General features: G+C 56.8%; 1 protein-coding gene across 1 annotated transcript; it reads left to right on the forward strand.

Annotated features, from left to right (window-relative positions):
* Positions 1-25,549, forward strand: NTN3 (netrin 3). Its single transcript, XM_051632616.1, has 6 exons — positions 1-970; positions 7,777-7,965; positions 14,484-14,633; positions 15,511-15,564; positions 21,517-21,591; positions 21,865-25,549. The coding sequence occupies exons 1-6, from the start codon at positions 4-6 to the stop codon at positions 22,191-22,193; spliced, it is 1,764 nt and encodes a 587-aa protein (XP_051488576.1). The 5' UTR covers positions 1-3; the 3' UTR covers positions 22,194-25,549.
* The last annotated feature ends 206 nt before the right edge of the window (positions 25,550-25,755 follow it).

The raw sequence follows: 25,755 nt of genomic DNA on the forward strand, positions 1-25,755 counted from the left end.
AGGATGGAGGTCTCGCAGCTTCTACGCCTGCTCCTCACCACCACCATGCTGGGTCTCTCCCAGACAGTGAACCCCTTTGTAGCCCAGCAGACCCCTCCAGACCCTTGCTACGATGAGAGCGGCACTCCCCGCCGCTGCATCCCTGAATTTGTCAACGCTGCCTTTGGGAAGGAGGTCCAAGCTTCCAGCACATGCGGGAAGCCCCCAACGCGTCACTGTGATGCCTCGGACCCCCGGCGAGCCCACCCACCTGCCTACCTGACCGACCTCAACACCGCTTCCAACATGACGTGTTGGCGCTCAGAGACCCTGCACCACTCCCCCCAGAACGTCACGCTCACCCTCTCCCTCGGCAAGAAGTTTGAGGTGGTCTATGTCAGCCTCCAGTTCTGCTCACCCCGGCCCGAGTCCACTGCCATCCTCAAGTCCATGGACTACGGCAAGACATGGGTGCCCTACCAGTATTACTCCTCCCAGTGCCGTAAGATCTACGGCAAGCCCAGCAAAGCCACCGTCACCAAGCAGAATGAGCAGGAGGCCCTCTGCACCGATGGGCTCACCGACCTCTACCCCCTCACTGGTGGGCTCATCGCCTTCAGCACCCTTGACGGGCGACCCTCTGCCCAGGACTTTGACAGCAGCCCTGTGCTGCAGGACTGGGTGACAGCCACTGACATCCGCGTGGTCTTCAGCCGCCCACATCTCTTCCGTGACCTGGGCGGCCGAGACGCTGGCGAGGAGGAAGGGGCCACCAGCTCCACCCCCTATTACTACTCGGTGGGGGAGCTGCAGGTTGGCGGGCGCTGCAAATGCAATGGGCACGCAGCGCGCTGCGTCAAGGACAAAGAGCAGAAGCTGGTGTGTGACTGCAAGCACAACACGGAGGGTCCTGAGTGTGACCGCTGCAAGCCCTTCCACTATGACCGGCCCTGGCAGCGGGCCACTGCCCGCGAGGCCAACGAGTGTCTGGGTAAGTGATTTGCTAGGTTTTTGGGGATTTGTTTTTGTATTTTTCTGGGGCTGAAACCCCAAAATGGGTCACTGGGGGAGGAAGTGATGGGTGCTGAGCTGAAGTGATTGAGTGTGCTTGCCTGGAGATGCCGGGAGCATCCCCCTCACAGCTCCAACGTCTGCTCTGTCTCTGCTAGGGGTGCCCTCCCCCCGAGTTGTGGTGGTTCAGCCATGAGCCAAAGCACCAAAACCCTCAAAAAATTCACCGGTGTGTTCCAGCTGCTCTACAAACCTCAGTGTGGGACGTGGAATGCCTGGCTGAGGGTGTTCCCCCTGGGCAGCAAACCAGCTGGCCCCAGGCTGGGAGGGGTCCCCTGCCAGATGTGCTTTGGGGCATGGAGCAGGCAGCAAACCTGGCAGAGATTAGGAGATGCTTAAGATACCCTGATTCAACATGTTGTCATCCACGTTTGGGCTGGCATGGTGCTTTGTGTGGCAGTTTTAGCGTGTCTGTCCTTGCAAAGGTTTCCATGAGTCAAAAACCCTGTTGTCGAAATGAAACCTTTCCAAAACATTCAACTGGTATCATTTGGCTGTCCCACTCATGAACCTTTCTGGGGTTTTGGTGGAGTTTTTTGCCGTTTGTCCCGGTTTGGGATGGGGTTGGGGAATGTCAGAGCCCTGTGAAGGTCTGGGAGAGGGAGAACCAGCCTCTCGCTCCTCCTGGACCAGAGCCCAGGTCCCAGGGGGTGACATGAGGATGGAGACAGTGGAAGGCTGAACCATTAACCAGCCCCTGAAATGCTCAGTGGATGTGTAAGAGGTCAGAGAGACTTGTTAGTATTTGTGATCAATGTCTTGTTCAGATCCCAGCTGTCACCTTAAATATATATATGTGTTACAGCAGATTTCTTCTAAGAACAGCTAAAAAGGCAGCAGGTTCAAAGCCAATGCTGGAGCCAGCACTTTAACCCACTTCATGCCCTGTGGGAATGTGTCAGCCCTTGCATTTTCCCCCTTGCCTGAAATGAGTTCTGGAGCAAACCTCAGAAAAAAGCCCCCTCAACTCTGCACCCTGCCCCTGGCAGGTCAGTCACCAGTTGGTGGGGGCAGCCCCTGGAAACCCCCTGGGACAAAAGGAGGACCCCAGCCCAATGGGTGCCTCCCCTGAGACACCCCACCCCATATCTGCATTGCCACTGCGTCCCTCCGTAAAGCAGTGTGATGGCAGCAAGGGGGGCTCTGCCAGCACAAAAGGGGTTAAACCTGAGCAGGCTCATTTTGGAGGAGTATCTGCAGATCTCCTGTCTGTCTGTCCATCTTGTCCATCACAGGGACGAGGGTCCCACTTCTCAGGCCGTGCATCCCTGCCCCCCTGCATTACCCTTCTGGCACATGGGGCTGAAAAGATAAACCAGGGAGACAAGAGGAGGTGGGGGTGCAGCATGGTCCCTTCAAGTTCCCTCCCCGTCCAGCCCCAAGCACAAAGACCCTTCCAGAGCTGCGTGTGAAAGTCGTTTTTTTTCCTGTTGATTTGCTCCCCTTCTTTCTCCCTTTCCCCTCTTGGGCTTTGTGCCCTCTCTGAAGGGACCTGAAAGGGCTTCTCCATCACCCGCCTCCGAAGGGCTTAGTGGCTGAAAGCTGGATTAGCTCCCCGAGCCTTCCCCTCTGTGCCTTTCAACAATGACATCGCCCCAGCCAGCAAGAACAGATGCAGCAATTAGCACCAATTAAAAGGAGAGGCCGCCCGGGAAGTTCCCTTTGCTCAGCCTGGGGGCTACGGGGTTTCGGCCTCTGTCCTGTGGCTGGTCATGGGAGACAATGGCTGGTGGTGGTGGATGGTCACGCGTGGCTGGGGAGGGGTGAGGAGGAGGAGGGTAGGTGGATGCAGGAGCTTGGTGACCCGGGGCTGGTTGAGGGGCAGGGTTGGGGAGCTGCAGCACCCTGAAAGTGGATCCAGATGGAGCCATGGGACTGGTACAGCTTCAGGTGGTGCTGGGATATCACCTCTTGGGTCTGTGCTCCCCAGAGCCCTGCATGGGGGCTTCTCCCCCACTGGAGTCCCTACCTGCTCTGGCATGGGGACAAACTGACAGCACCATGTCATGGTGCTGGGACATCCATCCATGCAGCTGGAGGCGAGGATGTATTTTTCTTATTTCACAAGAATTTCTGCCTCTGGCAAGTGTGGGGACAGCACAGGGGTGCCGTGCTGTGTCACAGGGTGACAGCTGCCGTGGGGTGGCCGTGGTGTCCACAGGCACACCACCATGTTTCAAGGGTCAGAATGGCTTGGCAAGCAGGCAGATTTGGGGACAGTGACAGGGGATTTGCCACACTGCTGCCTTGGCAAGAGGGCCCAGTGCCAGCTCAGTGCCACAGGGTATGTGGCCCCATGCCTGGTGGTTAGAGGTGGAGCCATCTCCATAGGTACAGGAGACTCTCCTAATACCCAAAAACACTGCATGTCCTGTGGGGAGCTTGCCCTCCCAATACTGGGATCCTTTGGGGTGCTCTGCCTGAAACAGGGGAAAGAGAAGGTTAGAAGAGAGACACACATGTCCCCATCCATGTGTCCCTCCAGCTTTTAGCCCGGGTCAGGCTCAGGGAAGGATAATCCCGGCAGAGCAGCCAGCGGGAGCAGGATCGCTGAAATCGAGCTCCCTGATGTGACGCATCAGCTTTATTCTTGCAGACTGACAGCTCCTCCTTCCCAGCGCCGCTGCCGCTCCCTGTCTGCACACGCGGACCTGCTGGGGGCAGCCCCGTCACCCCCATGTCCCCAAAACCCCCGGCTTGGGGAAGCGGGGCAAGCGGATTAGCACGAGGCAGCCACTGGAAGTAATTGTTGCACTCGCTGGTGATGCGGGAGCTCTTGTTCCCTTTGTGGCCGCCACGGCGGGAGCGCTCCCGGAGCACCGGGATAATGCCCAGGGCTTGCTTTGATCCCAGGGGCTCGGCAGGGAAGGGGCTGCGCTCTCCTGGGAAGACCTCGCTGCCTGCTGCTCCCTCCGCTTGGGGCTGGGGGGGCTGTGGCAATTGATTCGAGATGCCAGTGCCTGAAAACACCGATCCCTGGAGCGGTGATTGGATTTAGAGGATCCCGTGTACTTCCCCCATGTCTTCTGCCGCTTCCCGGACGTGTTTTTTTTTTTTTTCCCTCAGTGCTTCCTATGCAGAAATGCCCCCAGCAACTCCCCAGTCAGGGGCCTGGGCTGTTTTTCCCCATGGAGTAGGATCCGTGCTGCCCATGGCCTGTTGGCAGTCATGTCTGTAGTGCCTTCCCCTGCTGCATCCCTGCCCCCCCGAGGCTGCTCCTTGCCCTCTCCCCAGCAGATCGACTGGAAGCCAGTGGGTGCCCAGCAGCACGCACCATGGTCCTTCCCCAGACAGAGTGAGGAGGTGGGTGGTGGCTTTCGGTGGGGGGCAAGCAGGCAGCAGCAGCCCCCTGCCACCCCTGCCTTGGCACCTGCCTCGGCACCTGCCTCCCGTGGGGTACAGCATCCTGCTGGGTCTGGGATGTAACGGGGAGGCAACCACTGCAGTGCAGGAGATTAACATGTCTGACCATTCTGAGTCCTGCTGCTTCTAGGATAGGGCTGGAGGGGCTCAGCTTTGTCCCTTGTCCTCCTGTTCTCAGTTCACAGCCCCTGGGAGAGGACTCTGTGCTTCTGCTTGTCCTCCAGTGCGGGCCCTGTCCCCTCTCTCTGAATGCCTTCCCCACAATGGAGGGGCAGTGCTGATGGGAGGGAACAGGCTTTGCTGGGCTGGTTCCCAGCCCTGGGGTGGAGAAGCAGCCCCATCCTGCCCCGCCAGCCCATCTGGGCTCTCCTCCAGCCAAAGCAGGGGTGTAGTTCAAATCCGCTGTGGGTTGGCAGCAACGGCCGGTCTAGGGTTTCGCTGAGCAGGCTGCCTTGGCTAATTATTCCCAGGGAACTTGTAGGGGCGGCAAGCACTGCTCCTGCCATCCTGCCAGGGGTGAATGCCCTAGTGAACAGTGCTGGGGTCCCTGCCCCAAACCCCCTGTTGCTATTGCCCCAGTCTCCTGCATCCACAGCAGAGCAGCCCGGTGGAGAAGGGGTTGTGGGGTGGCCAAGGCCTGGGCAAGGGTTCAAACACCATCAAAAGGCAAGCAGAAGGTTGCTCCACTGCAAGGTGTCGCCGTTTAATTAGTCTATTATTACAAATTATTAGATCTTGTGATTGTTTAATTGATCATATGATTGTTTAATTGGGCATACTGTACAAGGGCGGAAGCAAGCTACCATGTAATTAGCCCCAAACTGTGCAATTAAATTCTTATTAATACCCCAAACAGCAGGGAACATTCAAGCCTTTAATTAGTGATTAACGGGAGACAGACAGAGCTTACAACCGTGTTGGCGCTGAGGAACAGTGCAAGTATTTAGCTGGGTGAGAGGGGGACCCGTCTGCCCCGATTAGCGCCGGATGGCTGCGCACAGGGGGTGAGGGGACGGTCACGCGTGCTGCTGTGACCCTGTTCTCAAGCAGGGCACAGCCACCCATTCTAGCACGGCCAGGTCCCCAAGTCAGCTGGCCGGGATCACACCCAAATCCCAGCTTGGCTCCTGCAAAGCTGGGGGCAGTTTACTGGGAGCTGGGAGGCAGAGCGGGCAGCGTCGCTGCCTGCAGGCAAGGGGGACAATGCTGGGCAGCAGGAGGAGGTTTATCCCCAAAAGACACCTCCTGGGAGGATCTGCAGCATGTTCCCAGGGAAAGGTGGTCCTGGGGCTGATGGGGATGTGCCAGCAGGAAGACCCCCAGCCCACAGCAGGGTTGGTGATGCTGGGAAAAGGCCCCAGCCAGTTACTCCCTCACCAATTAAACTGGAGGCAGAGAGCGACCTGCGCCGAGGGCAGCGAATCATTTACCTGACCTTTCTCCTCCACTGCCTGTGGCCTCCCCACTGGGCTGTTGTCCCCTCTCCTTCCCCAGCAGATGCTGAGGACTCCCAGGGAGCTCCTACCATTCCCAGAGGGACAGCAAAGCCACTTTTTGGGGCAACCCAGATGGCCTTTCAGAGATGCAAGAGAATTACAAGCCCACTCTACCCCCAAAAACTGCTCCTTTGCCACAGTTACGTGAGGTTATCTCAGTTCAGTGGCATGAACCACCCCAGCATGTCCCTGTCGCATTAACTGGTGAGTGCAAGAGCAGCCTTTAGCACATCTCTCCTGGCCCAGGTGAAGCCTGGCTGAGCGTTGGCAACCCTGGCACAGTGGAATTCCCAGCACAGTGGCATTCCCAGTCCAGCAGCATCCCAGGCTTCCTGGAACAACGGGCAGTACTAGCAGCTTTCTCTCCAGGTGCTACATTCTAGCTCCTAGCCCTGTGTCAGAATTTGCCTCAAAAGTCCCTGTTTTTCACTGGCAAGGGGGAAAAAGTCTGGACTGAGAAGGCCCAAGCCCTCAGGGCACCCACTGCCAGCCAGGGGGGTATTTTGATGCCTGACATGTGATTTTTACACTAATCTCCTAGCACGGGGGGGCTCCAGGGGGGGCTGAGGTTTGAGTGCATGGTGCCGGCAGCACCGCGGCCACCACCAGCCTTTCACTCAACTCATTTAAGCCTCCTCAGACTTTTTCTTTAAGGCTGGAGTTTGCTCCAGCTTTTCTTCCCCCGGTGTCGCCGAGGCCGGAGCGTTTGATCTGCGGGGGCCGAAGCTCCCACCGGCAACTTCACACGACCGCCAAGCCAGGCCCAAGCAGTTAAATCTGGGCTGACACGTTAATGAATTTCACAGTACGCCTGGAAAAACTCTCACCCTACCTCAATTTACCGGCATGGGGAGGGGGCCAGGGGCTGGGGGAGGTGGGCGCCATGTTTTGCCCAAGGAAATCTTGTTCCCATTATCTTTTTGCGAGAGTGTTCCGCAGGAGCGGGCAGGGCTTTGCCTTTTTCTCTCGCCCACGTGGAATCAGGCGGGGGGGGGGTGGGCAGTTCCTGTGGCTAATGACAAACCAGCATGTGTGTACCCACACGTGCATGCTTGCATGCATGTTCTTGTGCACGTGTGAGCACGCACGTGCGCACACTCGTGTGCATGTGAAGTGGTATGTGGATATTTCTGTGCACACGTGTGTGTATGCGTGTGCACGTGTGGATATTCAGGTGCATTTGTGTGCTTGCATGTGCACATGTTTCTGCATATGACATTGTGTGTTCCTGTGTGCACATGTATGGTATGTGGATATTTAGGTGCACATTGTGCAAGAATGTTCACCTGAACATGTCTGTGTGCACATGAGCTTGCGTGTGTGCTTGCGCACATTGGTGTGCACACGTGTGCAGGCCAGGGTTGCTATGTGGGCCACTCTGTGTGCACACACACAGGGGGTAGAGCCTTAAATACAAGGGCCCTGGGGCCCCAGTGCTGACACTGAGGGTGGCACCTTGTGAGGCAGCAGGAGCGATGCCACCACACCCTGGCACAGGGTGGGCAGTCCTGCCAAAAATCCTGCTGGGGAAGGGGCAGGTGGTATGAGGGGGCTGCAGGCGCCCAGCTGGCACTGCCAGACCCCCGGCAGCCCCCCTTCATCCCACCTTGTCTGCCTTCAGCCCAGCTGTGCCCCGTCCCTGCACATGCACTGTCTCCTCCGCCCTGACCCCGGCCCCGCAGGGCAGCGGATGCTGCACATCTGGATGACGCACTGGGGCCAGCTGTGCCCTGCCCGGCCCCCTCCCCGGCGGGGCAGCCCTGGCCCCCAGCAGCCCCAGAGGGCACTGGGGCAGCTCCAGCCCACCCAGGGGGGTGCCGGGTCTCGCCCCCCGTCCAGCCCTCACCCTCTTCCCCTCCCCTTGCAGCCTGCAACTGCAACCTGCACGCCCGGCGCTGCCGCTTCAACATGGAGCTGTACAAGCTGTCGGGGCGCAAGAGCGGCGGCGTCTGCCTCAACTGCCGGCACAACACGGCGGGGCGGCACTGCCACTACTGCAAGGAGGGCTTCTACAGGGACCTCAGCAAGGCCATCACCGACCGTAAGGCCTGCAAAGGTAAGCTGGGGATGTCTCCACGGGGGCAGCGCAGTGTTACAACCTCTCTTGATGTCCTCGCTCTTCCCTCCCAACCCTGGGACATCTCGTTGCTCTGCTCAGTGCCCAGCTGCTCCCTCCTGCAGCTGCAGGTCACCCACAGCCTCTGTCACCCTGGTCACCTCTGCTACCCTAAGGGCACCAGGCAGGGATTTTGCTTCAAGCCAGTATCTCCTCAAAGAATGGGGAGGATGGGCAGGGAACAGGCAGGCAGGGAGGGCAGGCAAGGAGTGGGCAGACTCCCAGGAGCCACATCCATCCTTCCTGGCAGGGTCCTGGAGCAGCTGCAGTTATTGTCTCTGTGGTCAGCGTTTGGACAGATGCTGGGCACGTGCTGGAAAAGGTTCATGACTAAATATGTTGGGAACTTGTTTGACACTAGTTGTCTGGGCTACTTGAAAGCGTTCAAGATGCTTCATGAGATGACCCATGGTGGCTTCCCTGCCTTGCACGGTCAGGGTGAAGACAGAGGTTTTCATCACCCTGCTGGGCTGTGCTGCAGGATTCCACTGCACGTTTCACCTTAGGGCTCACCCTTAGGACCTGTTTTTGGGAAGGTGCTGAGCACCATGGCTCCTAGTGCCTGTTGGCAGAGTGGCTTGTTCCTGAGCTGGCTTCATGTCATCAAGCAGCAACTTGACCTCTCAAGGTCCCTAACCTCTGTCAAGTGTCATAAGACCTGCACATCTCCTCCAGCTCCTGGCCAAGCTGTCTAGTTTCTCCTCTCTCCCTGCTCAGCCCCCTCTGTGGAGCCTTTTTCCTCTGTGAAGACTCAAAACAATAGTTTCACCAAAGAAGTTGAGAGAAGAAAAAACTTGCCTATCCCCAAGGACTGGCAGGGTTCAGGCTGAAACACTGGAGGGGGCAGGAGGTCAGCTATGGCTGCTCTGAGGCCAGGAATTCATCCCTTTTTTTTCCAGCTTAGTATTTCCCCTAAGGGAGTGCAGCACCCATCTCCAGTACGTTGTACCAGCTGGGCAGTGGGCACCTTTGCTGCTGTGAGGACATGATGCTGCCGTATTTATGTAGGGCCTACAGGAACCACTGAAGCTGCTTTTGGACCATTAACATTGTGGCCACAGCCCTGAATTGAAGGGTTCAGGCTTTAGGGTTTCCCTCTTGAGTGTGTTGGTGGTGTTTGTGGGTATGGCTCATTTGTGACCGGGATGCAACAGATAAAATCTCTCCATTGGGATGTGCTGTGGGAGCTAGTCCTGCCTCTTCCTTTCCCTGTTGCCAGGGGAGTGGTTGAGAGGATGGAGCAAAGGGAGGAACTTCCCACGTTTGCCTGCTGCAGCACTGGGATCACTGGCAGGGAGAGCCCTGCACACAGCCAGCTCGTTAGCAACCAGCCAGCTAATCACTTTGAATAACCTGAGCAGCTCACTTGACAGGTCCCACCTTGGCAGCCTGTGTTCTCGGGTCACCACGTGCTGCTCCCCAGCCCCATGGCCTTGGCCAAGCTGTGTCACAGCCATGGCTCCAGGGCATGGCAGCCCCCTGGCAGCAGCAAGGGCTTCCCACTGACTGGGTTTGTGCCAGGTGACAGCCAGATCCCAAAGCTGTACCAGGTGCCAGCATCCTTGGGGTGACACTGGGAGGCACTGGGAGGAAGAAGAGGCAGTACGAGACAAGCATCCTGAAGAGCTATAGCACAGTATCCTGGGTTGTGTCCCATTCCTGGGAGGGTGCAGGGTCAGACTGAGGCCAGGGAGGGATGGCACCAGCCCCTGGCTCCTGCTGCAGCACAGCTGGACTTGGGCAGCTGCAACAAAATTCTTTTTTCCATGGAGATTTTCCTCCAGCACTGGGGGCTCACAGGCAGCCCCAGCTCACCCCAACTGGCTCTGGGGCTCGTGAGGCCCTGGGGTGGCCATGCCACCTCCGCCTCCTTCAGATCCTCTGCAGGCAGCCCACAACCTCCCCAACCCTCCTCAGACGAGGGGTTTCTGCTCTCCTTGGGCTCACCAGCTCTTTCTATTTTTGCCACCAAAATTATCTGCACAGCATGTCCTACTCTGGCTGTGGCTCAGCCCCTCTGTTTTCAGGGCTGAGACTGGAGGAAGTGGAGGGGCCGTGGCTGCTCCTGCCTGCACCTGCCAAGTGCTGGCAGCAGCCTGAGGTCTGGCCGGGCAAGTGCTGCTCTGCCATCCTCACAGGGCAGGAATTGAGGAGCATTAAGGGAATGGAAACTCAGACTGGCTCTTCTGGAGGGAACAGGGTGGGCAGAGCATCCCTGGGGGCTCAGGAGTGAGGTGCTGTCAGCCTGTGCTGGGCACTGGTGAGGCTGCACCTTGAATCCTGGAGTCAGTTCTGGGTCCCTCATGACAAGGACATTTGAGGGGCTGGAGTGTGTCCAGAGAAGGGCAACAGAGCCAGGGAAGGGTTTGGAGCACAAGTCTGAACGGGAGGTGCTGAGGGAGCTGGGGGTGTTCAGACTGCAGACAAGGAGGCTGAGGGGAGACCTGCTGGCTCTGCAGCTGCCTGAGAGGAGGTTGGAGCCAGGGGGGTCGGGCTCTGCTCCCCAGGAACAAGTGATATGATGAGAGGAAATGGCCTCAAGTTGCACAGGAGAGGTTTAGATTGGATATTAGAAAAAACTTCTTCCCTGAAAGAGTTGTCAGGCCCCGGCCCTGGCTGCCCAGGGCAGGGGTGGAGTCCCCATCAAGGCTGTGTAGATGTGGTGCTGAGGGACGTGGGTCCGTGGTGGCCTTGGCAGCGCTGGGTTAATGGTTGGACTGGATTATCTGAAAGGTCTTTTCCAACCCAAAGGATTCTACAGTTCTATGAGGGCTGATGCAGCAGAAAGACCAGTGAGCAATACCCAGGCTGCAGAGGAGCAGAGTGCAGGTGCCTGTGGCCCCCACTCCCAGACACCCCTTGCCCTGGCCTGCCCCCCACCCCATGCCAAGCTGTGGGCAGGGCTCTGCCAGCCTGGCCCGGGGGTGCTGCTTCTGGAGGGTTGGCAGGGTCTGCCTGTGTTTTGGAAACACTGCAAAGGTTCAGCCCAGCCAGAGGAACATGTGCACTGGGGCTGCCCCCAGCTCCGGAGCATGTGCTGGCGAGGATCTGCTAGTAATGGCTGTTCCTTGGGTCTTGGGAGCCAGTTCCTGGCTCTGCCTCAGGGAACTGAGTTAATAATAATAAATGATGCTCCTTCTCCCTTGGCTGCCCCTCCTCCAGGAAAGCAGAGAGTGTTTCCACCCCTTTCTTGTACTTACACAGTGGTGGATCTGTTGGGATTGGGAGCTCCTTGGAGCAGGACCAGCACCTGGGAGCCTCCCTGCCTGGTGCCATGAACAGGAGCTGGTGTTGCCAGAGAGAGAAGTAAACACAGGGGGATGTGACAGGACGGTTTGGGCTTGTTTTTTCCAAAGATGTGTCCTACACCTACAGCTGGGGTATGTCTCCTGAAAGAAAAAAGAAAGAAAAGGAGGAGCAAGGCTGGTGGCAGCAGGTGTTACAGGCAAGGGTGGAGCAAGATGTGCTGATGTGTGGCGCTGAACAAAGCCTTGGCACCTACAGCAGCACTGGTCCAGGGCATTACCTGAGCATCCCAGCAAAGGCAGATGCTGCAGGTACTGGGAGTGAAGCTCAGCTCATATCCAGGAGGCAAAACACTAGCCCAGAGGCCAGGAGCTATTACATTTTACTTAAACAAACTCCAACACGTGGTACTAAGTAACGATCCAACCATGGCTCATCTGTGCTGGGATGCAGCATCTTTGAAACACGCCCCGAAATGTTGACTGCAAATTGCACAAGCCTGCGTCTCCTGCCCACAGCAGAGCAGAGCCCAGGGCCACCAGCTGGCAAGCAGGGAAGGGGACCTGGGTCCTCCATTGCCAGCCCACCAGCAGCCACTGCCACCACTGGACTCCAGGAGATGGAAAAGCTGGGAGAATGGAAAAGGCAGAACAACCTACAGGATTAATTCAATGGTGGTAATTGAAAAGTCAAATAAAGAATGGCTGTGCATTAATCCCAGTGATTTAAACAAAGCTGTAAACCCTGAGTTTTCTCCAATGAAAACTGGTGAAGCAGTAGCAGCTAAGCCTTAAGACACAAAAATACCCTCAATATGAGGTGCAAGACATGCTTTCTGGCAAGCACGGCTCGATGAGTTAAGCTCCAAGCTAGTGACTTAATCCCCCATTCAAGCACTGTGGGCCAGATCCTGGCAGGCAGCAGGGCTGGGAGCAGCAGAGCTCTGTGTGTGGGCAGCAGGCAGGGAGCTGGGCCTTGCCCTGGCATTCCCTGGTCTGGGATGTGGCCCCCGGGCCAACCCCCTCCATGGGCCACCTCAGGATAAGGAGGGATGGAGATGCTGCAGCTGGAATGGTGGGATGCAGCCATGCTGAGATGTGGGACCAGTCAGGATAAGCACTGGGAGCTGCTGGGGATGCTATTCTATTGGAGCGGGGAGGAGGAATGGATTTTTATGGGACTGCAGGAAATCCCACCCCGGCAGGGCCAGGGTCTGTCAGAGACCTCATCTGCTCATTTCTGTTGCAGATGTAGGGTGAGCAAAAAAATTACTGATCCAGGTAAAACATCAAGAGTCTTTGGAAGCCTTCTTCCACCACGTGAAGAGAGTGAGGTCCACTTGGAGGAACTGGATTCTGATGGTGCTGGGATTTAGGTCCAACTTTACAGCAGGAATACACCACTGGGGCCCAAGAAAGAGCCCGTGTTTCTGATGGCCCTGCATCATGCCAAGGCTCCCTTGCTCACTACCATTTGTTATCACAGCTGAACCCCCAAAATATCCTTGTCAGAAGATGTCTGCTTCCAGGCCCAGCCAAGATCTGATAACGAGGGAGCATCTGGTCCCTATTAGAGGCTGTTCACTGTGATTTCTGGCTGTGCAGGAGGGGGCCTGAGGAGAAGCACCGTGGTGCTTCCCCAGTCCCAGCTGGTGAAGATTAGGGAAATGACAACATCAGGGGGCTATGGGGACAGGCAGGAGGATGGGGGAGATGTTTTTGTTTTGTTTTGTAATCACGTTCAACTCATACACTGATGGAGGCCAAGATAACCTCTTCCAGCTCGTACCCAGCCCAGCCTCAGGCAGGCAGATGGGAAGATTGTCTCCTGAGTGATCATCTCCTTCCCACATCCCTCTGTGTAGACATCCCTTGGTGGGTCCCTCTTTCAGTGTGGTGTGATGGAGAGCCACTTTGGGTCTGTTCTGAAGGTGAAGAACCCAACTTTTAGCCACCACAGGTGTGACTTTTTCTAGGGATATTGTGGTAGAAAGGCATGGGGACATCCTTTGGCCAGTGTCTCTAGGAGCCAGGATGGCCATTGAGGCTGATGAGCTTGGAAGGCATTGAGAAGACCCACTGCAGACCATCCTAAAACCAAGAGAAGGCCAAAGTTTGTGTACAAACTGGGTATTGGTTCAGCTCCATGAATTGACAAACTCAGAGGTGGGGGAGCAAACAGAGAAAATGCCTTTTACTGCTGCAACAGGAGCAGCACTCTGGGGCTGAAGTGAAGGCAGAGCAGACCCGAGTGTGTGTCTGTCCACTTGCTGTGCCCACAGTGCCCCAATCATACCCTGGCTATGAACAAGGGTGTGCACAACCCCATGTCAGCTCTGCTCCCTTTGCTCACACAGGACAAGGCTGGCAGCAGGAATGGGGCTGCCCACAGGATCCCTCCTCCTGCCTGCAGGTATGCCAGGCTGTCCCCTGGGCAGCTGCCTGCAAAGTGAGTCCAGAGGAGGCCACGAGGATGCTCAGATGGCTGGAGCAGCTCTGCTCTGGAGACAGGCTGGGACAGTTGGGGTGTTCAGCCTGGAGAAGAGAAGGCTCCAGGGAGACCTGAGAGCACCTTCCAGTGCCTGAAGGGGCTCCAGGAAAGCTGGGGAGGGACTTTTGGTGTGGCCATGTAGCAATAGGACATGGAGTAATGGATTCAAACTGAAAGAGGAGAGAGCTAGGTTAGACATTAGGAGGAAATTCTTGACTCTGAGCTTGGTGAGACCCTGGCCCAGGTTGCCCAGGGAAGCTGTGGCTGCCCCATCCCTGGCAGTGTTGAAGGGCAGGTTGGATGGGGCTTGGAGCAACCTGGGCTGGTGGGAGGTGTCCCTGCCCATGCAGGGAGGTTGGGACTGGATCATCTTTAAGGTCACTTCATACCCAAACCAGTCTGGGATTCTATGATTCTACAAAACACTTTTGGTGTCCAGACCTGAAGTGTGAGCTGGTGGCTGCAGGGTGTCCAGGGACTCATCCTTAGCATCTCTGTCAGTGGAGGCCATGCCCTGACCAAGCCCTTCACCCTCCTCCTCAACCTGCTCACAGTACATGTGGGTCCATGATCCAAACCCATGTGTCTTGGCTGTGCTGGGCCCATGGGCATGCTGGAAGGGACCACCTCCTCCCCTCCTCTCTGGGTGGCACGTTAGATCCAATTTGGGGTTTGTGCTGTGTTTCACCTCCCTTGTAACCTTTTCTCTCTCTGCCACTCAGCTTGTGACTGCCACCCTGTTGGAGCAGCTGGCAAGACCTGCAACCAGACCACGGGGCAGTGCCCGTGCAAGGACGGGGTGACTGGTCTCACCTGCAACCGCTGTGCCAAGGGCTACCAGCAGAGCCGCTCGCCCGTGGCCCCCTGCATCAGTGAGTGCCCCCGTGCTGCCCTGCTCTGCTCCTGGGGACCCCCACTGGCACCAGGGGATGCTCACCTTGGGCTGGCTCCAGTGGGTCCTTGTTTGTCCCTCACCCACATTCTGGCAGCTTGTGGTGGGTGGGAGGCTGAGACAAGAGGTTGTCCATCCTTATGGACATTCTTTTGGAAGCTGTTGAGTTAGGATGGTTGGGTCATCTTCTGGGGGCACCCATGTTTCACAGTCCCTGGTGCTGGAGCTTCTGAAAGACCCCTTGTGTTCGTGCTTCCAGCTGGCTGAACCAGCTCTGCTGGGTCACATGTCCAGGTGTCCTCCTTGGCCTCATCAGGTCTGGGGCATGGCAGATCCTGCCCATAGCCTAAAACCATGGTTAACGTTCTGGTGGGGCTGAATTTGACCCAAGCATCTGCTGGCACTTCTGGAGCTGTGGCGGTGGGGGTGAGTTGACAGGGCGGGCTCCTCTCCCCCTGTTCTTCCCTGGATTTGGGCTTAGGATAGGATTTCCCTCAGGTTTTGTTGCCAGGAGTGTTTTCTTTGCCCACACTTCTCCCTCTGCAGCCTGGAGGATGCTCAGATCAGCCAAGCATCCAGTTCTGAGTTCAGATGAGCAGATGATCCAGGGAGCATCTGTCTCTGGAGCACTTGTCCTCTGCAGCAGCAACCTGGAGCTTTTGGGAGTTGCTGCATCTCAGCCTGTCCCAATTTATTGAGCTCAGTTTGGGCATCTCCACATCTAATTAATAGCCTGTGATATTAAGGTCAGACTCATCCCCTTGTCTTTCTTAACTAGCTGCTGGAGGTGACCCACAAAATCCCCCTCCCAAGCTGGGGACCCCTTTCTTTAAGACATCTCTCTCTTTCTTTTCCAGAGATCCCTGCCATCAACCCCACCTCCCTAGTCACCAGCACAGAGGCTCCTGCAGGTAAGTGCTCCACATCCTAAGCTGAGCCCCTGATGCCTGCCCTGCCCAGAGACATCCCATCCCACCTCCCCTTCCCCATCCCAGCAGGGAGAAGGGCTCATTCTCACCAAATCCTTTGGCAGAAAGATCAATAGTGAAAAATGTTGGTGAAACAAATGACTGAGACTTGAAATCCTGTGTATTTCTGGAAAGGGACCAACAAAGCTTGATGGGGCTTTCTTGGGGAAAGGTTTTCTCCATCCACTCCGAGGAGGAAAGCAGGGATGCAGCCCCCTGGGGCCATGGCAGGCAATGGCAGGGGTTGTGGTGTACAGCACCTATGGGTGTTTGGGTGCTGGCTTTTTTTAATCTCCTTTTATCCGTGCCAGTGCAAGTGGTTTCTCCTTGGTGCCTCTTGCCTCCACAGGGCCCTGGTGGGGGTCAGGCAAGCTGCAGGCAGGCTCAGGACCCCCTGTGTCAGGGCATGGGCTCCCCTGGGACAAGAGTCACAATGTGTTTCACCCCATCTAGGTCCAGAGGAATGAAGTGTCTGGGTCTGTGTTGCTCCTCCTGGCTCCATGGGGTGATGATGGGACTATGGGAAGAGGGATGTCACTGCTGCTGTCACCAGGCAGGAGGGGGACAGCTCCAGCAGTGCCTGCAGGCTTTGCATGGGCAATGGAGGCATTTCTGCCACTGTCCTTAGAGCTCCTCGAGAGCCACCCTGTCCTCCCCAGGCTGGAGCAGCAAAGCTGGTGTCCCCATGCACCCTGAGGGTTTGTTGGTGCTCTTGCAGAGGTTCAGCTGGGGCTGGGTGCTGGGGTGCTGCCCACACCAACAGGTTGGGGTTCCTCTTCCAGCTCAGCCACAGCTGCCAGGAGCCCTCAGCTCCTCCCCTGACACGGCACATGCCAACAGCACCACAGTGGTGTGCCAGTGCCCATCCCAGGTGCCACCACCACCATGCGCTGCCCTCCCTGGTGCTGCAGGATGTGGCCCAGCAGCTCTTGTGGCAGATGGGTGAAGTCTCCACTTTGCATGCCCTCCTCAACTGCCCCTTGTCCATCAGCTGGACTCTGCCCTCTCATCTGTCCTCCTGGCAGCGGCTCAGATGGCCTGGGCTGATGCTGGGCCAGCTCTTCATGGACAGGTGTGGACATGCAAGACTTCTCTCTGTCCTCTCCCTCTCCTTCCTCAATCCCATCAGCACTGTAGCATGGACGTTCCTAGCCATCCCACTGTCTATCCCTCTGTAGTGATCCCAAGCCAGGTAGTGAAGGAGAAACTAGGGAAGCAGCAGCCCCTTTCCTCCTTGGGTCACCCTTTTCCCTGCTGTCCCCAAGACCTTGGTCATCTCCTGCATGCCAGTGGCAGGGAATAGACCTCCAGCACCATCCTGGCAGATGGTCCTGAGATAGCAGAATCACAGAATCCCTGGCTTGTTTGGATTGGAAGGGACCTTAAAGCTCATCCAGTCCCAACCCCCTGCATGGGCAGGGACACCTCCCACCAGACCAGGTTGCTCCAAGCCCCATCCAACCTGCCCTTCAACACTGCCAGGGATGGGGCAGCCAGGGTCTCACCACCCTCACAGTCAAGAATTTCTTCCTAATGTTTAACCTCAGTCTCCCCTCTTCCAGTTTAAAGCCATTCCCTTAGTCCTGTAACTCCAAGTTCTTGTCAAAAGTCCATCCCCAGCTTTCCTGGAGCCCCTTCAGGCGCTGGAAGGTGCTCTAAGTTCTCCCCAGAGCCTTCTCTTCTCCAGGCTGAACAAATCCAACTCCCTCAGCCCATAGAGAGCAGAGACACCAAATCCCCATGCCCATATTTAATGAAGAGCTTCCCTGTGCCCTGTTTGGGATATGTCCATCCCAGGGGAGCCTACATGCTCCATGGAGATCCAGTGCCCTTTGTGCATCCTTCTGCCCAGCTCTCCATCTCACTACTGCCTCTCCAGGGGGGGTAGAAAATGCCAGCAGGGGCATCCCTGAGATGTGCTCCTCAATCTGGTGTCTCCCAATGTAGCCATGGGCACACTCCATGTGTGCTAAGTTGCTGCAGGTGTGGGATGGGGACAAGAGGGGTTGAACATACGGAGTGAAGCACGTGGATGGGGATGGAGGGGGAGGTGCAGGGTGGAGGCCAGGAGCTTGGCAGAGCTGGCACAATCTTGCACCCAGGGGCATGTCACAGCCCTTCCAGCCCTGCTTGGCCAAGGCTCCAGAAAGTGGGAGGTATTATGGGGATGGGAGTTGATCAGCCCAGCATGGATCTGGCTGAGGTTTCACTCCTGGTGGAGGCAGCAGAGGAGAGCGGGTCCTTCCTGCAACACACCTTCTGCACCATGAGCTGAGCTGTCAGTGATGGCAACGCTGCTCCTGCCTGCCCTGCCTGCTGCTGGGGAGGGAGATAGGAACACCAGGCTTCAGGAGAGGGAAAAAACTTGGAGGGGAAAGGGGGATTTAGATGGTTTTATGGCAGGGAGTGACACACAGAGCAGTTAATCAAGGTGAGTCCCTGCAGGGCTGTATCACTAGGAGCAGTCTCAGAGTGACATCTGACACTGTCAGCCACCAAAAACTCAGTGGCGCTGCCTGGAGAGCCGAGTGTTTCCTTCACTGAGCGGAGCAGCTCTGCCTTCAACTGCCCCCAGTTTACCTGTGGGTTTGTTGTTTAAGATTTCTGGCTTCTGGTTTGAATCTTTTTCCTGCAAAGTAGCTCATCCCTGCCCAGGGTCTGTGTGGGGACCCAGCTGGGGTCCTACAGCCCCCTCCTTGAGGGGGATCAGAGATGAGGCAGGTGACCCTGCCCTGCCTAACTGCCTCCAGTGTGCTCATGCTGCAGGCAGGGCTGGCCATGGCCCCTGCCCGCTGCCAGCACCCTGCCTGCTGCCAGCACCCTGCCTGCTGCCAGCACCCTGCCTGCTGCCTGTACCCTGCCTGCTGCCTGTACCCTGCCCTGCTGCCAGCACCCTGCCTGCTGCCTGTACCCTGCCCGCTGCCAGCACCCTGCCTGCTGCCTGTACCCTGCCCTGCTGCCAGCACCCTGCCTGCTGCCTGTACCCTGCCCGCTGCCAGTACCCTGCCTGCTGCCAGCACCCTGCCTGCTGCCTGTACCCTGCCCGCTGCCAGTACCCTGCCTGCTGCCTGTACCCTGCCTGCTGCCTGTACCCTGCCCGCTGCCAGCACCCTGCCCTGCTGCCAGCACCCTGCCTGCTGCCGCCACCCTGCCCTGCTTCCTGCACCCCTCTCCCCTGGGAACCTTCATGCCCTTCCACGCTCAGACCCCTTGCTGGGGGTGACTGTCAGCTCCCCGTGCCCCCCAACCCACCCCCCACGCAGCCTCCCAGCCCCTTCTCCCCCTGTTTCCCCGCCTCCCTCCCCGCTGCAGGTGCCGGGCTGTGGGAACAGGGGGACATTGTCTGGGGCTGCCGTGCTCAGGTGCTCGCCTCCCCCTCAGGCCCCTCCCTGCTGGGGTCCTGTCCCTGGGCACGTCCGGGCTTTTCACGGACGTTCCCATCGTCTGCATCGTTCTTCCCAGCTTTCTCCTGCTTTTCCCACCCTACAGAGCCTTTGAGGTCCGACTTTCATCTCTGCCCCACTGGCTGATTGGCTGGGCAGTGAAATGTCCTGGGTCCAATTCCCTTAATTTTTATTATTATTATCTTAAAATATTTTCCACTTAGTGGGGAAAAAGAAAGAAAGAAAGAAAGAAAGAAAGAAAGAAAGAAAGAAAGAAAGAAAGAAAGAAAGAAAGAAAGAAAGAAAGAAAGAAAGAAAGAAAGAAAGAAAGAAAGAAAGAAAGAAAGAAAGAAAGAAAGAAAGAAAGAAAGAAAGAAAGAAAGAAAGAAAGAAAGAAAGAAAGAAAGAAAGAAAGAAAGAAAGAAATCCTTGTTCCCCGTTAGCAGAATTAACAAAACTCGTGGAGCACAAAAACAGGGCTTTAAAGGAATTCAAAGTCAGCAGTAAAAGATTTGCAGCCATAACACCTAATTAAGTTACATCTCTCTTAAAACAAAATATTCCGCCTTTTTTTCAAGGCAAGGAGAAGTAAACCAGATGTGCAGACCCGCCTGGCACACACGCTGTCCCTGTGGAGCCGGGGCTCGGGGAATGCCCCCCACCCCGCCCGCACCGCCCGGGGCTCCCCCGGCACCCCCGCTGCTGGCCCAGGGCTCCCCCTCTCCCGCCGCCCCTCCCGTGTGCCTGCAGCCCCCATGTGCACCCCGAGCTGCTGCCAGACCCACACCCAGGCAGCAGTTCCTAGGGGCTGTGGGGCATCCCAGGGGTGCAGTGATATCTGGGACGGGGCTGTAGCACATCCCATGGGATGTGTCTGGGATGGGGCTGTAGCACATCCCATGAGATGCAGCAGGGATGGGGGCACCTTCAGCGCCACAGCTGAGCTCGGTGCACCCCACAGCCACCCCACACGGGGAGCCCCGCTCCCCTCCGCAGCCCCACGGCTGTCCTGGGGGACACAGCAGGGCCAGGGCAGGTCTGCCAGCCCAGTGGGTGGGCAGCATGGGGGGGCTGAGCTGAGCACCAGGGCTCCCCTTCCTCTGCCAAGAACCAGCTCCGTGCTGAGCCGCTTCTATCGACGACAAATTTGGAACAGGCGGTACAAATCCCAGATGAAGAGGAGCCGGGCAGACTGGGGAGCAGCAGAGCCCAGCGCCGGTCTGAGCTCCTGGGCTTCTTGCTGTCCTCGTTTCTCCTCCTCCCTTTGGCACAGGGTGCTGTTTTCCCCCAGTCCCTCGCCTCCATCCCCAGCCATCGCTGTGGCAACCTGCAAACAAAGAGAACTGGAGGGACTGCTGGCTCTGTCCCGGGACACGGGGCCAAGCCAGAGAGAACCTACCGGAGCGAGGGGAAAGAAGAAAGATGAGCTTAGAAAAAACACGCGGTTGGGAAAGAGACAGATTGAGATGTTCAAAGGTGGATGGTGGCGGGGGGAAAGAAAGGAGGAAAACGGGGCTGGGCAATTGTTGGGATCAAAGGCTTTGGGAGAAGGAGAGAGGCATTCCCTGCCCTCCCTCTGCTTGAGATGCAAATCCGAGGTCTTTAGAAATGCACGGGAAAAAGCCTCCTTGAGGAGATGAGCCCTGCCTGGAGCTGCGGGGCAGCAAGAAGGGATGGAGGGGTGGAGAACAGCCTGGTGGCCACCCCAGCCGGGAGCAGGGCATGCTTAGGCATGAGGAGCAACCTGGCAGAGCAGAGCCCCTTCCCTCACCCACCTGCTTCCTCCAGCCTGAGCCTCCTTGCCCACTTTTGGGACAAGGAGGAGGTGCAGGTCACTGGAGGGGCTGCCCCATGAGGAGGCTTCTCACCACTCTGGCCCCTGAGGGCTGGGTCACTCCTGAGAATCATGATCCCTTGGTCTGGGGTCAGACCTTCCTTTGGGTTTTCTCCCTGTAGGGTTGGTGCTGAGTCCTCTCTTCCCCACATTGTCCAGGTTTGCAGGGCCAAAGCTGTTTTGGTTGACACTCCTTAGCTATGACCCCTGCCTGCTCTCCATGGTAGCCACCATAGCCTCACCTACGTTTCTCCCATCCATCCCCTTCCACATCCCAGAGGAGAGTCCCCAAGCTGCCTCAACCACCCCTGTGCTGATTTATCCTGCAGGACACGAGCTTCAGCAGCACAGGAGGTGACACAGAATGCTCAATGGGCCCAAAGCCACTTGATTTCTCGTTCTGGCTGATGTGATGTCAGTGTTCATGCTGGAATTGGAGCCCCTAGCCCCTGTGAGCTGCCAGGGGGGCAGCTGGGCTTGCCAGACACCCACCCCCAGCAGCAATCCAGGTGGACTCAGGAGTCTTCTAGAGGATGGTGGGATGTGGAATACTCACCACCATCTCCAGGCTGGTTCTTGCTGCTGTCCCCTCCACCTGTTCCCTCTTCCCTTAGGGTGGGATGGGACCTCACGTGCTTCAAGGCCCTCAGTGCTCAACCCTCTGTTCTTCCTCCACAGACTGTGACTCCTACTGCAAGCCAGCCAAGGGGAACTACAAGATTAACATGAAGAAGTACTGCAAGAAGGACTATGGTAAGGACTTCTTCCCTCTCTGGGCCATGCTGGGCTTTGCTGCAGAGGCAGCCAAGGGCTAGCTGCAGGCTGGCCATGCATGAGGGAGACACAGATGTCCCAGGGGATGGGGAGCATCCACTGCGGAGAGGGGTCCCCAAATCAGCCCTCCCAAAGGTACAATGGATGAGACTGTTGGGGCTGCTGGGGACGGGTCCTTCTGTCACCAAAGCTTCCTTTAGGGAGCAAGGTAAAGCATCTCCCGTCATGATGCCTCCCCCTCTTTTCCCTCAGTGGTCCAAGTGAACATCCTGGAAATGGAGACGGTGGCCAACTGGGCCAAGTTCACCATCAACATCCTCTCTGTCTACAAGTGCCGCGATGAGCGGGTCAAGCGCGGTGACAACTTCTTGTGGATCCACCTGAAAGACCTTTCCTGCAAGTGCCCCAAGATCCAAATCAGCAAGAAGTATTTGGTCATGGGGATCAGTGAAAACTCCACCGACCGGCCAGGACTGATGGCCGACAAGAACAGCCTGGTCATCCAGTGGCGGGACGCCTGGACGCGCCGCCTTCGGAAACTGCAGCGGCGGGAGAAGAAGGGGAAGTGCCTGAAGCCCTGAGGTGTTTCCACTCACCCCCTCCCACCCCACGCTCAGCTCCAGCCCAGCTGAGCTGCCAGACTGTGCCCAGGACTCTGTACATATCTCTAGCGTGAACGGACTCTTCTGTCTATAGTGTATATTTTGACAACGGTTCCCTTGGTGTGTGCGTGTGCACGCGTGGGTGTGCGTCTGGGTCTTTCTCGAAGTGTGTCCTCAAAATAAGTCAGGAACGACAAACCTTTAATGAGGAGCAAAGTGGAGTCAGAGCCTGAGGGTGCCTGTTGCTTGAAGAAGCTTGAGGGGGATCCCTGTCCTGCCCTGGCCATGCTGTTCCTAGGCTTTTCTTTTCTCATTGACAAAGTCTTCTTCTGCCCAGTGTAGATATCTAAATTGAGGGCTCTCCCTTCTCTGGTGTCCAGGGCCTGCCTCTTCCTTGCTCTCTGAAAATGTGCTGCTGTCAAATTTCTCTCTGGCCTTCTCCTTGCCCAGCAGGAACAGGGGGTCAGAGTCTTCTGTCCTCATCCCCATGTGTGTACAGACAGGCTGAGTGGAAACCATCTAACGCTGGAGAGGGATCAGCCCCAGGAGCTCCACCAGGAAGAACAAATGAACTTTTACAAGGCCTGATTCTCTGGTGACCTTGGGTTTACACAGACCAGTGCTGCTGCTTGGGACAGGACCCGTGTGATGCTGCAGTGTCATGGGGAGAATCAAGCCCTGGCAGTGGATTGGTGGCTACTACCAGGGAGAGCTGTGTTCACCAGGTGGGGGACAGACTTCACAACTACCTGGCTATTACCTCTCCTGGTGCAGGAGTTCAGGTGACCCAGGGGGAAGACCTGGAGATACCCATTGTTTCGTCCCATGTTCTGCCAGCAGGACCTAGGGTGGAGTGGCTGGGCTGACCATAACCATGGTGTATCGTCATCCATCTGCCCAGGTCTGTGTCCCCATATTCTTATCTGGTGCCAACTGCCATAATTCCACCTGTTTCTGTTGAGCTGACACCAAGTGACCTTGGTGTGCACCCTTCAGAGCTGGCCTGACTGCATGCTCTCTTGGGAAGTGTTGCTGTGGCCAAGATTGTCCACGGAGCTGCACAAGGCAGAGGTGGCAGGAAGACAGAAGAGCTTTCACTGGCCCACCTCTAGTCTTTTCTATCTTCATCATGTATTAGTCTCCAGTTCAAACAGACATCAGTATCTTCCCATGTTGAGATTGTAGTGGTCTTGGCATAATAAATATGAGTGGAAACACCAGGTGTTCTGACAACAGATATTCCTTTCCCTACAAACCTCACTTACTGAATGGCTCAGCAAGGTGCTGTAGCCTGCACTGCAGCCTTCCAGGGCTTTAGGATGATGCTTTGTCTTTTTGAGCCCAGGGCAGCTTACATGGACTCCCCAGACCATGGGTGCTCTGGTGCTTTTTGGCTCCAGCATTCCAGGGTGGTGGAGGAGCCTGCAGCTGAAGAGACTGGTGGAGCACTGTTGGGGTTCAGGGCAGGGGAGTTTGGGGAGTGAAGATCCAGGCACTGGGGGATGTGCCCTAGTCAGGGAGCTTGCTGCATTGGTGAAGTGCTAGAGATGCTGGAAGTGGGTATTCAGAGATGCAGCAGGCCTGCAGGGACCTTTCAGGTCCATGGATGCTGGAGTACCTACATAGGGCATGAGCAGAGCTGAGGGGAGGCCAGAAGCTGAGGACCAAAGGGTATGTGGGACCACTTGGGCTTGGATGAGCTGGTCCTTTGCCACATTTCCACAGACTCCCTGCTTCCCTTCCCCAGCTGAGCTGAGGGGATCCTCCCATCCCTGGTTCCTCTTGCTCTGGTTGTCACGGGCTATTGGCCTCTGCCATGAGGTGGCCCTTGAAGTATATGGGCCACCCAACCTTCATCCTCCTCCCACGTCTGCTGCAGCCAGGAGCCCAGAAAGCAGAGCTGCAGCCCATGCCCCTGCCTTGCTCCAACCCCGTGCACCTAACTCTGGTTGTGCATGGCCAGGACTCCCAATAGGATCATTCCCACTGCCCCAGGAGCTGCTCAGTGTCACCCCTGGGTTGCAGGGGCTTGTTGGCCCTCCTGCCCAGCAGCCACAGCCCACAAAAGAGCCAGGTGGCACCACTGCTCCATGGGCATGGCTGCTCATCGAGGCAAGGCTGCAGAAGACATTCAGCCTTCAGGAGTGTCATGATGGGTCCGTGCTCCTCAGAAACTGCTCCACACTGCTGGGGTAGGAGGGTTCAGGGTTTCCTTTGGCACCTGATTTCTTCGCCCTTGAAGTGGGGAACCTGAAACTCTTTGAGGACTTCGATGGTGGTGGTTGGTTCTGGATTTATCCTCCCAGCCGCTCTTTCCTCTTGTTTCAGCTCTACCACCTGGGATTGCTGGCAAGGAGGGATGGCTCCCAGCTGGTCCCAGGGCACATGGATGTCCTGCTGGGGTGATCAGAGACACAGGGGAAGGACCACCAGGCTGCTGCTGAGGACAGAAGCTCTCCTCTTTTGTCTGGGGGAATGTCCTAAGATCCTGGCTGAAGGAGCAGCCTTCACTAAGACTGCTGCCCAGGAGATGTTTCCCTGACTTGTGACACTCCTGAATCCACAGCAAGAATTCATCCATCTCCTTCTTATCCCTCTGCCTGGCACAGCTAGTGGAGCCCAGCAGGTTCAGCTGTCCCTGGGACACCAGGGTTGGGTCACCCAGAGCTGGTGCTGGGATGCTGAGCCCTGTGGTGGAGGCTCCACTTGGTTTCCCCAGAGCAGCTGCAGCTCCAGGCAAGGCTTGGGGCAAGCAGCCTGGGGCAGAGCAGCAATGGATCTGAACGGGCTCCACTGGCTCTGCCTCTCCATGCTCCACTTGCCATGCCAGCAGGTTGCCCAGGAAAAGGGGTCCTTAGCAGGAGGGGGCTGGAGACACCGAGCACTGCTGCAACCCCTGTGGACTGGAGCCAGGTACAAATATAACCAGTGACATCCCCAGGTGCAGTGGGGACAGCCCTGGCTAGGGAACCTGGCTCCCCAAGCCCTGCCAGATGCCTGCTGCAGGGTCCTTGGGAGCAGCAGTGCTGCCCAGGGGGTGTGGACATGGAGCTGCTCCCAGGCACATATTTAAATCCTCACACATGCCTTTTTTAACTTCTTTTTCTCTTTGCTTTATAATTTAAATGTACGACTGGATGGGGCAGATCCGGGATGCTGGTGAGATCCCTTGGGAGTCACCCCATTAAGATTTAGGGATGGGTCATGCTGTGGTTCTTGGGGTGCCCTCGGCCTGGCTGCTGGGACATGTGGCAGGTAACTACTATCCCCAGGGGATCTCAGCCCTGCAACATGGTGGCATCTGTTGAATATGTAAAAAGAAAAGCCATGTTATGGAGCATAATGTAACATATATGATATGTATGTTTGGGGGGTTTATTATTATTTTATTGCTTTTATTTTTAATAACATGAGTCTAATAAGTACCAACTGCCTAATTCTGTGTCTTCTTTGCATGCACAAGGGGCTTCTCTCACCATTCACCCCCAGCTCTGATGGTCAAGGCTCTGCTGACCCGTGGGGTTTCATGAGCACTGTAGGA

This window comes from Apus apus, chromosome 14 (genome assembly GCF_020740795.1).
Source record: "Apus apus isolate bApuApu2 chromosome 14, bApuApu2.pri.cur, whole genome shotgun sequence".
Classification (NCBI taxonomy): domain Eukaryota; kingdom Metazoa; phylum Chordata; class Aves; order Apodiformes; family Apodidae; genus Apus; species Apus apus.